Source organism: Cloeon dipterum, chromosome 1 (assembly GCF_949628265.1).
Source record: "Cloeon dipterum chromosome 1, ieCloDipt1.1, whole genome shotgun sequence".
Classification (NCBI taxonomy): domain Eukaryota; kingdom Metazoa; phylum Arthropoda; class Insecta; order Ephemeroptera; family Baetidae; genus Cloeon; species Cloeon dipterum.
In genome coordinates this window covers 28,835,922-28,850,362 of record NC_088786.1, presented here as the reverse complement: position 1 = coordinate 28,850,362, position 14,441 = coordinate 28,835,922, and the positions used below count along the sequence as shown (strand labels likewise).

The following is a 14,441-nucleotide window of genomic DNA, read 5'->3' as shown; positions in this document are numbered from 1 at the left end:
AAAAATATCTCGATGAGCATATCTACCGCTAATTTACGTGCCCCGTAAATGCAAAATTATGCACGAGATCCAGTGTGGCACTGAAATATTACACCGCCGAACAGCTGGGTGTCCTGCACATAATTATGATGTCAAAAACTAAAAGGGACACGTGTACTTGAGGCCGACTTTTGTTGCCCTACCCGCGGGAGGGCGAATTTTACAATACTTGAGAAAATTTCGACTCTATAATCAGAAACGTTGAAATTTCTTATTAAGAACTCAGTTGCACGATTTAGATTGTTCCTGAGGAGTTTTTCGTCTCGTGAAACGTGATACATTCAAGGGACAGCTGCAGTTATTAATGAAAACGTTATTATCCACTTGTCGACCGCGCCTTAAAACAGCAGAATATATATCAATTATAAATTAATAAACGGCCGGCGAAAATTATTCCGGCCGCATTGACACCGAACATAATAAGGTAATTAAAATGAAATAGTCGCCACGCCAATATGCCCACAATAAAATATTGGTCACTGCATGCGAAATAAGCAGCGGCAATGATAATCGTAAAAGGAGTGCTCTCGCTTTTTGTTCCCTTTGGCGTGCCATGCAAATAGTATGTATATTGGACCCCCTGTGAAGATACATTGCCCGCTCACATCCCACCACACAGCCCTGAATGCCGCTCGCCGTTTGTTTCAACCACAATATTATATAATGTCATTGTTATAATTTTAATTCATTTCAGTCACAGTTACAGCAAACTTTTAAAATTTGTTAAATGTAAATAAAATTAAAACAATAAAAATAAACTTTCTTATGGACGCAGTTGACAAATTTTTATGTATTTACTGGGGGGAACCACTGAATAGAACAACACGCTAAAAAATTACGTAATCCGAAATAATTGAATTAATCCGAACACACTTTACAACTAGTCTGTGATTCCCAGCTTTCCCTTGTTGGCTTCACGGAACATAATTTGCACAATTATATTCCACTCCAACGTTCACGCCAAATCAACCGCATTATTTTCTGGCCAGATGTCCGAAAAGTAGACACAGCAATTGTATTCCATAATTCGCGAAGCCACTTTAATTTATAGCATGGGATGGAAGCAATAAACCAATTAAAAAGGCTGCTCGCTGCCAGGGAGGAAATTATTTGTGTGTTTTATCTTTCTCGTGTGTGTGTGTTTTGCGGTTGCGGTGGCGAGAGCGAAAACGAAGCAAAATACACACACACACTCAAGCTTACTTGCAGTAAATAAGTGCTCTGCAAAGGAACAAGGCAATTACTGAATCGCGAGGTGTAAATCTGTTTCCGCTTTTTATTTGCATTTATGGCCGCCAAAACTAGTCATGCAAATTTTGACGCACGAATGGAAACGTAAATGAACAGGATTTGTCTGAACGTATCGACGATATTTGACCTTCGCGCATTTAAAACAACTATTATAAAATAAAAATATGAATGATTACTTCAAAAATATTTTCACCAAATTAAGCTGTGTTAAAATTTCTCTAAAATAATCGCTCTAAACCAAAATGACAATGAATTTCATTACAAAGTACTTAGTGGATTTATCTTAATTTTTTACTTGTAATAAAATGCTCAAAGTTTTCATCAGCGTTGAAACAAGTTAATCACAAGTCGAAACACGGGCTTGAATTAAACCATTAAATAGCTAATCTGCAAATATATGAGAGGATGAATGTCAATAAAACTGGAAATATTTTTTTAATTACAAAATTGCAGCTCATTATTAAATTTTCTGACCTTTGATTAGCCGCGTATACGCAAAGGATACAAGTTAAAATGAGTTCCAAAAATTACTACTGCTTCTTCTCATTCCTCAATCTGACAGTCAAAAAAGTCGTGTAACAGACTAGGAGATAATCAATTCCATTTAACAAATTAATTTATTCCACGAATGAATTTTAATTTTTATGGTCTCTCCTAGTAAAAAGAGGCTTTCATGACAACCGATCCTCTTTTCTAGGCCCGATGATCGTCATTATTTTGAAGATGAAACTGCAGTTTTATTTATTCACGGCGAGATAAGCTGCATTTTCGACATTTTTGGATCGTTTCCCTAATAAAAATGAGGGACGCCTCATAAATTATGATTGAGTAATCGCGTCGAGGATTATCATATCAAAATGTAGTATGTATATATAATATAAAATACAGCGCATTAAGACGATTCTAAGTGTGTGCGCGCCTAAGCGATGGTAATTCCGCGATAAAGCGCTCAAAAAGGGCAATAAAATGTGTTCTCGACGCGATACAGAATAAATTCATATAAAATATCAAATGGCAGCCGCAGCAGCACTTTTCACGGTTTCCAGAGAAGTGTCTGTAAGTGCGCGTTTGCTTCTGTTTCCGCTTCCTAATGGACCCTAATGAGGCTTATCTCCAATTCAACGCATTCTCCTCCCCGCTCATTTTCGCCATTAAAATTACAAAACACCAAATTCCGCGTAGAAAAATCAACCAACCTGCCGAACTGGTGAATAAAACGAGCAGGTGAACCTCGTCTGTTGGTGCAAAGACGCAACCGAAGGGTGACCACCTAGAGTGAATTAAAAAGGAAGAGAGTCGTGGAGCCTGTATATAAAGCGGCAGCATTGTCTGCTCATTGTGCAGGCATCATGCACAACTCATCAATATTCAATGTACTTTTTCCTCGTGTCGTTCGAGGAAAAATTTGAATGAGAATCTTTCATTCGGTTAACGTGTACCGACCGGTGAATGCACTTTGAACTCCATTCGTATTTTATCGTGTGTAATTTGCACTTTGCATAATCAGTTTTTTTAAATTATTAGAAAGCTTATGATTTTGAATTTCCTGGGTTAAAAAAGAACTCATAGTTTGAAAACACGGTACTTACAATTTCAGGTAAATGTTGAAAGATATACTAATTTGCTCGATGGTTTTTTCCAACAGGTATGTGACATTTTAGGAGTCATCCTTGAGTACAGTTTATGCCACCAGAGGAGGTAAGAAATTAAACCCTGTCATCAGGGCACTCCTAAAAGGTTAATCATCATGAAGAAGAAGAATTTCCGTTATATCGATGCCCGTGGCTATGCATCGGTTCGATACGCAATATCTGCATAATGGTTGGATGAGGAAAGTCTTTAAAAAATATGCAAATTACACACCATCAAGTTGGTCAGGAAACGCACTGAATTACCCAATACCACCTTCATTTTTTTGGAATATTTCTCAATTCATAATATCAATAGATTTTGAGTTTCTAATTCCCACACAAGGGTTTATAAACAAAAATTCAAAGTTATAGCGGCTCAAGAATGAACTCTCGGAACGCAGCTGACGTTCTCTCTCAAGTTGACAGCAACTCAGCTGGAACAATGGGCTGCGTTTGACACAAATTAGCATGATATCAGATAGATGAACTGATTCGATAGCGCCGCTGATGCGAGAGCAAAAGTTTCTCTCGCCGGTTCCATTTATTACTTTCTTCTGGACGCAGACAAATTGATGATGCCCGTTTTAAATGAAATTAAACAGCCGCTCTTTAGGATGAAAATTACCATTGCCCATTCTTTTCAGCGGCACGCGTCGCGGTGGACGCGCATAAAAAATGGACAAAAGTGTATACACACAGCGTCGAGCGCCAGGCTATTCATACACACCAAGAACAAACAAAGCGCGGCGGCGTCATTCTTTAAAACACACTGTGCAATCTATACGCATGACTCGACATTAATCACAATAATTATTTGTATTAACTACAGCTTGAGAAATCAATAGCAATGAGTGTTTTCACTGGAAAAGGAGAAAAATGCGATGTGCCTATAAATGATTTTAAATTTCCAGAGATTCGTTACATTTAGTTAGACAAGCACTGATTCAGATGAGAAAACTGGCATGTCGTTTTACTTCATTGCACTCTTCTCTATCAGAGCAAAATCTAATTTATTGCCAATAACAGAGTTTTCTAAAACATTCACAGGAGACAAAATTTACTGGAATTTATCATCTAAACTTTATTCCAATTTAAAAATTATTTCAACCTATAAATACTATAATTTAGGGAGTAATTGTTGAACACGTGTTTGTGTGCCAACAATAAAAAACGAAACTGATGTAAAGAATAGAGTTTTTTATTCGAAACGATAAAATGCAGCTTCACGTGGGGCTCCCCTCATTCAGTTTTAATCCAAAACAAGGGTAGGCGGCCTTCGCAAGAAATCCGAAAAGAAAGAAGAACTATATACTGATCGGTGGCTATATGGAAAGGGAATGAGTTTTGGATTGGCTCAAAATCTCATAAGGCTCAGGCGGGGTCTCGGGAAAATAAGAAATTCAATTTTCCTCGATATAAATTGCATACAAATATTTATTGATATCAAAACCTTTTCCTCGTCGGCCGTCCGGCTACCACTATAATATGAATCAATAAAAAAATTCATTCCTTTTCTCCGGCTAGCAGAGAGAGGGATTTTTTCTTCCGTGGCAGCAACTTGAGGCATTTTCAATCGTCCGCCCGACGCTTGGAATATATATCGAAAGAGAACTAACTTCTCTCTCGGCCAGTCAGCAGGCTGCACTACTTTTTTCTCTCTCTGCTCTCCTACTTTTCTTACATGGGCACCAGGTTTTCCATTTCGCTTTGTGAATCTTTTATCGACTAGTTTGTGCAATCCATTATGGCCGCTGCCACCCGGCCCGAGGCACACTGTGCAAACTTTGTTTGAAGCTTTTTCCAAAAAATCCTATATGTGAGCGAGTGCCACGCGCGCGTGTGCTGTTACTGCTGCTGCTGTTTTATATAAAGAAATTCGATTGGATGCCATCGCCACATTACACACACGGCCTTTCCTTCCTACATTATGTAAGCATTAGAACTAGTAAGGGTCCTCGCTCTCTTCTTCGCATGCTTTTCTCCTTTATAGACGACGTCGTCATGCCGCCGCGGCTCGCGCTGCTTTTCCTATACCCATAAGAGGCTTTTTTGATGTCCACCGCTCCATTTTTATTGAAAAGACGCCGAGGAAAAGCGCGCAGTGGAAAGCCAGTCTGCGTTGACATTGCAAGGGTTTCATGTGAAAGAAATGCTGATTACTTTCATACACGATTCTTTTGCCTTTTTATGGCGACAAGGCAGAAAACGGACAACACACCGGAGCCACTGAACTGAGAATCTAAGACTTTTGGAAAAGCTTCCAAAGAAAGATGGAAAATACCGTAACGGAATGGAAGCATCTTGGAACAAAATATCAAATCAAAAGATTTTTACGAACTAAAAGCATAATTTTTATCTCTGTTCTTATTTGTATGACTTTGGCATGAACAACAATATATTATACTGTTTCCTTTAAAATTTTCACATTTCTGCAAGCTTAAAGGTAGATTGAAATGATGTTTTTATTTTAAGTTTCTTTGCGTTTAAAGAGGATTGGCACTGCAAAAGCCTGGAAAATCCTTCTTGCCAATGCATGAACTGATCCCTAAGGATTCAGTTGAAGCCAAAATAATTGACCTAAGTAGCTTTGTAAATTTTTTTTAAAAAAAAGTGGCTGCAAAGTTAGCATGCTTTTCAAATGGTAATGACTGTCTCCCTACTTGAAATCTGATTTTATTTCGAAACAAAGTTTCCTTTTAAAAGGTTGCATACGCTGTTGGATAGGTCTCGGCGAGAGGAATCGAAATCTGCCAAGAAAATGTGGTCAAAAGAGCTATAAATTTTGGGGGGAAAATTGAAAAATTAGAATTTTTACTGTAGCAAGCTCCTTTTTTTATTATTGCGAATTGCAAAACAAATTGTTTATCGATGAACTGCTTATTACATCCAACAATTCAAATAATTTTAAACTTTTGCCCTGGATCAATCCACTTTAATGAATCGTTAAATTATATCTCATGGCAATAAAATATGTTAAATTAATTTAACTAGACGTAGGTGATGCTGAAGTCGATGGACATTTGTATAGTTTGTTGATTTTCTCGACGTCCGTCCAAGTCATTTGATCGTTTTTCGCAACTTTTTCCCATCCTTCGTAAGGCGGCTAAAACAGAACACTTCCGAGTTACAAATTATGAGTTGAGAACCGAGTCTTATACCTTGAAACGGATCGTCGGTAAACGTGGATTCCTGGCGAATGCAAATCTAGAGTAGTGCATGATGCTCTGAAAGTCGTAGGCCAGGCCTTGGTGGTTTGAGTTGTCGTGCCGCTTGAAATTGTTGATCTCATCTGCACAGATTTTTTGGCTTTAGGATTGGGTTTTTTGTTAATTAAGAGGTGAGTTACGGCTGTGAATGTTTCCCCACTCGATTTGGATGTACTTGTCTCTGTCGGTGCGCGATTGCTCGTGGAAAAATCCCAGAGAGTGGATCAGCTCGTGCGTGGCGGTTCTCTTCAAATGCAGACAGGTGAAAGTAGAGAAATAAATTTTTTGTAAATGGAATATGAATGACAGTGAATTGTTAAAATCACTCACCAAATTGACACACTGCGGACTCTGCAGATTGAGAACTTGTCTGCCGCCTGTGCGCCCAACTGACGAAAAACATCCGGTGTGGCTGTTTGTTATGTCAACGTAATCCTTTTGAATGCCTGGCTGATAGAAGAAGAATCTGATGCAAGTGTGTTTCTCGATGTACTGCGTTGCTTTTTTGATTATATTTACCTCGTGAGGTGCTAAGGATAGAAAGATTAATCCAAAAAGTTTGGAGGTAATAATTATTCTTACCAAAAGCACCAGAGATTTTGATAAAAACTTGGGCGTTGGGCCATTTGTAATATTCACCAACTTGAGCACTTTTGGTGGCTGAGGGATGTGTTTGGTACAAAATGTCTCCTTCCAGGTAGAAGCCACGCTCTTCAGGGTTATCTTTTGCGGAAGACGCGTTCCATCTGTCCAGGTTGATTCCTGATGAAATAATTTATTTAGTGCTTAAATGTCATAATTTAATGCATTATTTGTACAGTGCTAAAAATGGATCCAAAAAATATTAATATCCATCTTTAAAAAACCAAACATTTTTGGAAATAAGAAATGTGCCCACAAATAGTTGAGTTAATTATGACGAAGTGTTACACTTTTTGTTAGTTATAATGCATATTCACCTGATTTAGGTTCAGGAAGGCCGTGATTCAAAACCCAGCTCTCCAATTGCATATCATGGAACTCCTCCCCGATTTCGTTGACATTATGCGTCGTCTTCGGCTTGACGGTGGTCTTCACAGGAGCGGGAGCGGCAGACAAACCGGGGATGGAAATAGCGAGTAGTGGCAAAACGATAAAAGATAGCGAGTTCATTCTTGCGAATCATTCATGCTCATTGCAGAAAGTTGGGAGTTAAAGTGAAATTATGTATGTGTAAGGGATTTAACCACATCCAACAGGATGCTTTTTCAGTGTATTTCCAGAGGAAACGAGCATACTATTTTTGAACCGTAGTTTTACACAAAAGCAGATAAAGGAGTTGTTGACCCTCTCTCTGACAAACCACAAAAAAGGCAGTATTTACGAGAGCGCCGACGGAAATACTTTCACACACGCAGACCAACCCCTTATTTGCAACGAAACAACCCTTTTTGCGCTGAAAAGCATTTCCACAAATCGAGTCAAAAAGTTGGAGGGCGCGACTGACGGGAATGAAGAATAAATATAAATTTCCTCTCCCCAGCTCGTCGATCACCCCTTTTCTTCGCTCATGGATGCAAAAAGGGTTCGCCGAGGGGTGCAGCAAAGGGGCGAATAAGAAGGGCGGGTCTGCGCATGCTGTAATCGCCTCTGGGAATTGATGGATGTTTTATCAGCTGGCTGCACCTGGACCACTGTGCTCATAGTTTTACTCTCTATATGATAATTCATCTTAGTAATTGAGATTTTCATTCAACATTTTGGAAGGGTTCATTTAAAATTGCTGGAAATTCTAGAGGAAACAAAATTTATGATTGAATCATTTACGCATGATTAAAAATTATAATTACTAATTTGTTTAAAAATGTAAGGATAGTTCCGAGAGTTCCTTAATTTATTTGTGCCTTAACCAATTCACAAATAGATATTTAACTGAAAAAATAATAATTAAATCCTCATTTTGGGGGAAAAAGGTTGCATGTAGGGTCATGAAAATGATACCACCGATTGAAAAGTTTATTATTCTGTACTCACGGAACAAGTTCAAACTCTGCCAAACTCACAATATATTTATTTATTTATACTTATTAATATATTTTAAGATTTGTAATTATCGTAATTATAAACGGATATTTCTTTTGAAAAACTGCAGCTGAAATCAGACTAAAAATGAATGCATATCACGACACATTCTCGAGATGGAGTCGCCTTAAAGGATTCGCAGAGGCAGAAGTAATGAAATGCCCGCAGGATTAAACATTGGAGAAGTAATAGCGGCTGATTGAATGCTATTGTCGGCTGCCGCTTTTTGCGGGCCTCTTTATTCAAGCAGTTATGCAACAAAGCTGCAGGATATCTCACAACAGTGACATGAGCCTCGTTGTTAACAGCAGCGCCATTCTTTCGCCCGCTTTTTCTGCACATAGACCGAGCATACCAAATCGCGACTTTTGCATTTTTTATGCTCCCGCTGTTCGCGTTCGATACTCGCGCACAGCTTGAAATCAAAACTCACGATCGCTGATTGGTAATAGATCCGCGCAGGCAGCCCGAAAAGTTCCCACGTCAATTTTTCTCATACCTCCACAGCGGTTCGCTCCGGATTTTTCCACGCAAAATGCAGAAATCAACCCTTTATTTATTAGCCAGAAAAGAGTTGCGAGGGGAAAGGGGTGCAATTGGTTTCCACATCCGCGGAACCCTTTTTTGATACAAAAATGCACAAATTGAGGGGAGCCGTTGCAATCAGATGGGCCAGTGCATCCGTGAGAAATTTGTTTCGGGTGGAAAATAATTTATTAGAATCATTGAATGAAACCAGGGATCGGAATAACAGCATCAATTTCCTGCATCAATAAAGTTACCAAGCTGTTGATTTTTTTGTGATGATTCACAAGCACAAGAGTGAAATGTATAGTGCATTTAACATTGAATAACCATTTACTTTGAAATTTAATTAAAAAATCCTTGACAGTGCCTTAAATATTATCAAATAATAATATGTATAACATTCTATATAAATATCTTGAACGATCAAAATGCAAGTTTAGTTGAGGCAAAGTATATAGATGCGATTTCCCAAACCCGCACATTAAAGACATTCTTGCCAAGACGATTCGCGTCGGTGACGAATTTTTTATTTGGTTTAACAACCTTTCCTTCCACGAGCTTCATCCGAAGAGAATAATTCGACCAATTATCCACACGTGTGAGTGTCCGAAAAACAAAAAGGCAGCGAGTTGAAAAAGTGAATGAAACCTCACCAATGTCACACCTGATTTAACATCGCACGCTGCGAGTGAGCTTCGCCGTTCACATACACACTCTCAGACGTGTTGTTTGTCTCTCCGATGGACTCGCTCTACCGATTAATTGCAGTCATTATGCTCAACTGACACCGCGCGGCTACCCTTTGACTCGAGTGATAGAAGAGGGCATAATTTTATTTAGTAGTCAGATTTTTTGCATTTTAAAATTAATTAATATTTTGAGATAAAATAGACGGTGGCACTTGAGGAAGAAAAGGGGAAATTTAAATCTCAGACCTGACCTTTTGCTACTAAAACGCTTTATCTTTTTTATGATAAAAATACTTTAAAACTATTCTTGGAAAGATATTTTAATTAAAAAAATAACAACACGTTATGCACCAATCAAATTCTTTCGATTGATTTTTTTGTTTCTTGACTCTGAACAACATTCAAAATTCTATATTTTCTGCAGCTCTGCAGTTGTTCAAATAAAAGTTATTAGCCCGACGAAATTTATCTTGGTATTTCCAGCTGAGCACAATCGAGCAACGAGGCATAATTAATTACCGCTCATTTAAATGAGCATGTAGCTGTGCAGAGAGCAGGAAAGAGTCGCGCTCATACGTATATTGCTGCTAGTTCCACCCACGAAGTTGAGTTATTAAAATGAATGAATCGCGCCGCACGCGGACCCTTTGAAGTCTGTTGCTTTTCTGTAGAATCGCCGTGCGTTTTCGGAACGAAATAATAATAAAATGAGCCGTTCGTCTGAGCATTGATGAATAATAACTCAAAAAGTCCAAGCCGGCAAAAGATCCCACGCCTCATTTAAATAACGAGCGAGCGAGCGCGCGGCCACAGAGTTGTATTTAAAAGAGGCACAATTAATGATCAAGAGGAAATCGCGGCCCGGCCCTGAAATTATTCGTCCCGCAGCGGCCAATTTATCATTAATCAGCAGAAAGCGGGCACTTAGGGTTGCCACGAATGTATACTTAACATGTGAAAGATTAATTTGTATAATTAGATAAAAATTCATATAAAATTTTACCACTCCCAATCCTAACAAAAAAATCTGCTTTTTAATGTGAGCCCCTCGAGCCCTGTGTTCCATTAAACTGCTCCCCGTCAGTGTGTCCCCTGTCAACCTTACAGGCACATTATACGTATTCTCTTCCCGCGAAACACCGAAACACGTGAGTCGTAACACAAAGGGCGATTTACCGAACTTTTTGCGCGACACAAACTTGATTTTCATAATACGTCGGAGCAGCAGTTTTGCGTCAAAAAAGCTCATTTGACTCGTCGCGTCTCGCGGTGGTATGCACGTTTTCTGCCGCTTGCTCGCGGCACAAGTAAAGGTCGTGCATAAATATCGTCGCCGGGCCGCTTTTTGCCCGTTATCTCATTTCATTGCATGTATAAATGGAAGCGCGGTGATTTTGCTCGTGTCGGCATCCTATTCTTTTGTGCCCGGCCTGTAATGTGCCGCCGCTTGCCTGCCTGCCGGAAGGTCCTCTCGCAAAAAGTGTGCCTCTGCTATGGCCATTTTTGCGCCGCCAAAACCATGCTGAATAATAACAATTTTCATTCAGAAGCTGTCGGGCTTTGTGAACTTTTTGCGCATCTCTCTGAGCTTCAAAAGAAGCGAGGTATATCGTTCAAAAATTCTCATCATGCAGTGAAAGGACTTTCCGCATCAAGGCGGCAGCTTAAAAAAATATCAAATTTAGAGTGGCTCGCTATTAAGTAGGCAATAAAATTTTATATTGGACTGGATTAGAGTGAAAGATATCAATCGTTCAGCGTTTAGCACCAAATCAGTGCATGATTTTCACGCACAGGCGAACAGCCAAAACTGAAAGTAAATATAGACACTGCGTATAATTCAGGTATCATGTATGTGTGAGTTCACAATAAAAGATTTGACTCAAAGCTAAATTACTCCAGGCTGTCGTTTAAATCCCCACGAAAATTAACTAAAAATTTAAAGCTTAAATAGCTGATCAACGAAATAATAAGAAATATAGTTGGAAAGACACAAATATTTAAGTTAAAGCTTAAAATTATGCTGGGACAATGCTATTTAAAGTACATCAATTTTGCAGCCGTTTTGCACCAAACTTAAAAATGCTGCCAAGGTGAATTTTGGGACGCGTACTTTGTGCAAATCGAATTGGTCCGAATTAATAGATATGGAATGTTTCTGAAGAACCTGGAATTTGCCGAAAATGCCATACATTTGATCATTCGCTCTGATTGATCTCAGCTATTTATGTTAATTGTAAGATATAAAACTAAGAAATGATATTGAGACTAAATTTCTAATAATGAAAACTGAGAGACGAAACCATATTATATGCATATGACTGCATTTTTGGAAATATTTTCCACTTTGAGACAAATTCTACGGATCCTTTAGATTCCGCTCAGATTAAATCAGGCAAAAAATTCTGAAACCTTAGTTGTAGTTATCAATACAACATAGTCAAAGGAATGCAATTTTAAGGTTTACAAATCATTGGAAGCACAGAGTGAAGAAGATCAAATTGTCCGTTTTAGCTTGGCAGACAGTGGCGCGGAAAACGCAATTTTCACATGGTCTGCAACAAAGACAATTAATTTCCGAGCCTTTAATTCCGACAGCAGCTTCATTGTCAGTTTGAGCAACCGGGTAGAGAGAGTGGCGAGCGGAGAGAATAAGCCGAGTGTTGATTTCTGTCTTTGATCTGGCCAGTGTCTGCCTGTCTGTGTGTGTGTGCGACGGCGATTCAGGTTGACCTTTGTTGCGTTGCAGCGAGTTTGGTACATAAATCGGTTGACTGGCGCCGGACAAGCAAATCACGTAGGTATCAACTGAAAAATGAGACGGCAAAAACGCTCGGCGAAATGAGTGTGTTCGCTCGCTCGCCGGCCGACTGGATCTCCGATCCGAGAATATAAAGAGCTAAAAGACACTGTGCACAGTGCATAAATTAATACTCCTGCATCTCCTGCCGCATTTATAATTACGGCTGAGTCTTTTTTTAAACTCGCTATTGCCATTTTCGGAGTGTGTTTTTGAGAAACAGACACGCCGTGACTAATTGTTGCGCTTGTGAGGATTTTTACTAAATACATTTCTTCATCAGACGATCCTTTAAACTGATTTAGCTCAGAGTTGTTATCTGTTTTTGTTCGAAAGCTTATGATTTTGAATTAAACATGATTCTAATTTTATGCTTGATCGGATGGTTCTCTCTCTCTCTCTCTCTCTCTCTCTCTCTCTCTCTCTCTCTCTCTCTCTCGCTATTCCCACGGGCGCGCGCGCGTTTCAAACACACACAGAAAAAACGACGAGTGTTTTTACTCAGCCACAGTGACAGGCAAAGATTCCAAAGTTGACAAATTACCGGTTGCACGCGGAGCAGTCGGAGAAACGATAGAGCAGGCGAAGTCGTGATTCACAATTTCGCGAGCTCGTCGTTTTTTAGCGGCTCTGTGCGCGCGGAGGTCAAAAGTACAGACAAAGAGAGATTAATAAAATCCGCAGGTGCGCCGAGGCGCTCGACGCGCATAATGACCGATTTATGGCCAATATTAAGTTTGCTAAACGTATGCAAGCAGCTCGCTTGGAAAACGTTTAATTGAATAACCTGGTTTCTGTGTATTTTCTGCCTGCACGGCAAGAGAGCAGGGCTCCCGCCGAGACCGACTAGCCGCATAAATCAGACGCTGGAACAGGGCGACCTTCTCGCGCAACTGTCATTCAGATCGCGCGCAAATGGTAAAAAATCCATACCATTAAAGCTCTGGTGTTTTGGTTGGGAAGGTCCTCTTAGCATTGGGAAAAGGATTTTTTGTTGATTTATTTCTCATGTGAAGTTAACTTTGCCAGAAGTTGATTATAAGCAGATTATGCATTTTATATGTAATATACAGGATTTTAGGCTAACTTTTGCTCAGATTTAATTTATTTTCAGATGTTGTTCCGTCTGTACACCATTATAGAAATGGTATTTTAAGTGGATGTGTGATCTAAAATCCAGGAAATCTTTGCTGCCATTTCTTAAATAATATTTTTAATAACAATTGGGTCACTCAGTTTTAAATTATTTCGCAAGGCTGCCGTGTTAATTTATGAGAACAGGAATTCCTGCTAGTCAACGAAGAATCGAGATCGAAAACGGAATTTATTATTTTATTTCTCATATTGGTTTGAGCTACTTATGGATTCCTTCATCCCTACTAGTAAGAATAGTAGAGATTAGAATCCGACAATAATTGGCCAAAAATCCTTGTCAGCTACATACGCCTTATTCTTTTAAATTATACGAATTTTAAGCTAAATGTGCTAAACAAATATAAAGATCAAGAAAATTCATTTGATTGAGATGCCTAATTTTCCCAACAATATGAAAAAGATTTTAAAATTAAGAGAGTTCCTAAGATTGAAGTGGGAATTGTCCATTTACTTTACGGACAGTATACATAAGATATTTAAAAATTGGGCAAGGAGGACAATCACAGAATCAACTGGAGCACTGGTTTTGCACAGCTATTTTTGCTAACCCCAAGCCTGGCTATTGAAATACCCAAACAGACTGATCGTGAATATTTTCTAAGAAGCACCCCCTACCGATTGAATCTGTTTTTATCTCTTTAGCAACAATTTATACATTTTCTCTTTTCGACGGCCATTCGTTAAAAAATGAATTAAATGCATGCAAGACATATTATTTGTTGGGACGGCTTTTCGGCCATGGTCGCCAGAGGGTTGATGGATCATTTTTTAAAATTGTACATATTTTATCCTTGCCTATAAGGCCATCTATAGCGCATCGAGTTGACTTTCAGTGGACTCTGTTTGGCTGCGGTGACAAATTTTGAAGCGATCAATCCTCTTCAGCATGTCTCTGGAGATTTTTAACGATTGCAATCGTGTGTAACAAGCTGCTGCTGGTGGTGGTGGTTTGTGTGCTTTGTGGCGTCGTTATTTAGGGCGCCGGGCGTTGTAGATAGATGACCCGCTCAACAGCAGACATTACAATCATGTTTGGGAGCTTCTAAAACGAACGTTATCGCACGACACCAACAGATCCCAT

The 14,441-nt window shown here is 39.1% G+C and overlaps 1 protein-coding gene across 1 annotated transcript; it reads right to left on the bottom strand.

Annotated features, from left to right (window-relative positions):
* Positions 1–5,735: 5,735 nt before the first annotated feature.
* LOC135940851 (hatching enzyme 1.2-like) lies at positions 5,736–7,365 on the bottom strand. Its single transcript, XM_065485943.1, has 6 exons — positions 7,087–7,365; positions 6,710–6,889; positions 6,458–6,657; positions 6,268–6,373; positions 6,080–6,210; positions 5,736–6,024 (listed from the first exon to the last, which is right to left on the bottom strand). The coding sequence occupies exons 1-6, from the start codon at positions 7,277–7,279 to the stop codon at positions 5,905–5,907; spliced, it is 930 nt and encodes a 309-aa protein (XP_065342015.1). The 5' UTR covers positions 7,280–7,365; the 3' UTR covers positions 5,736–5,904.
* Between the last annotated feature and the right edge of the window lie 7,076 nt (positions 7,366–14,441).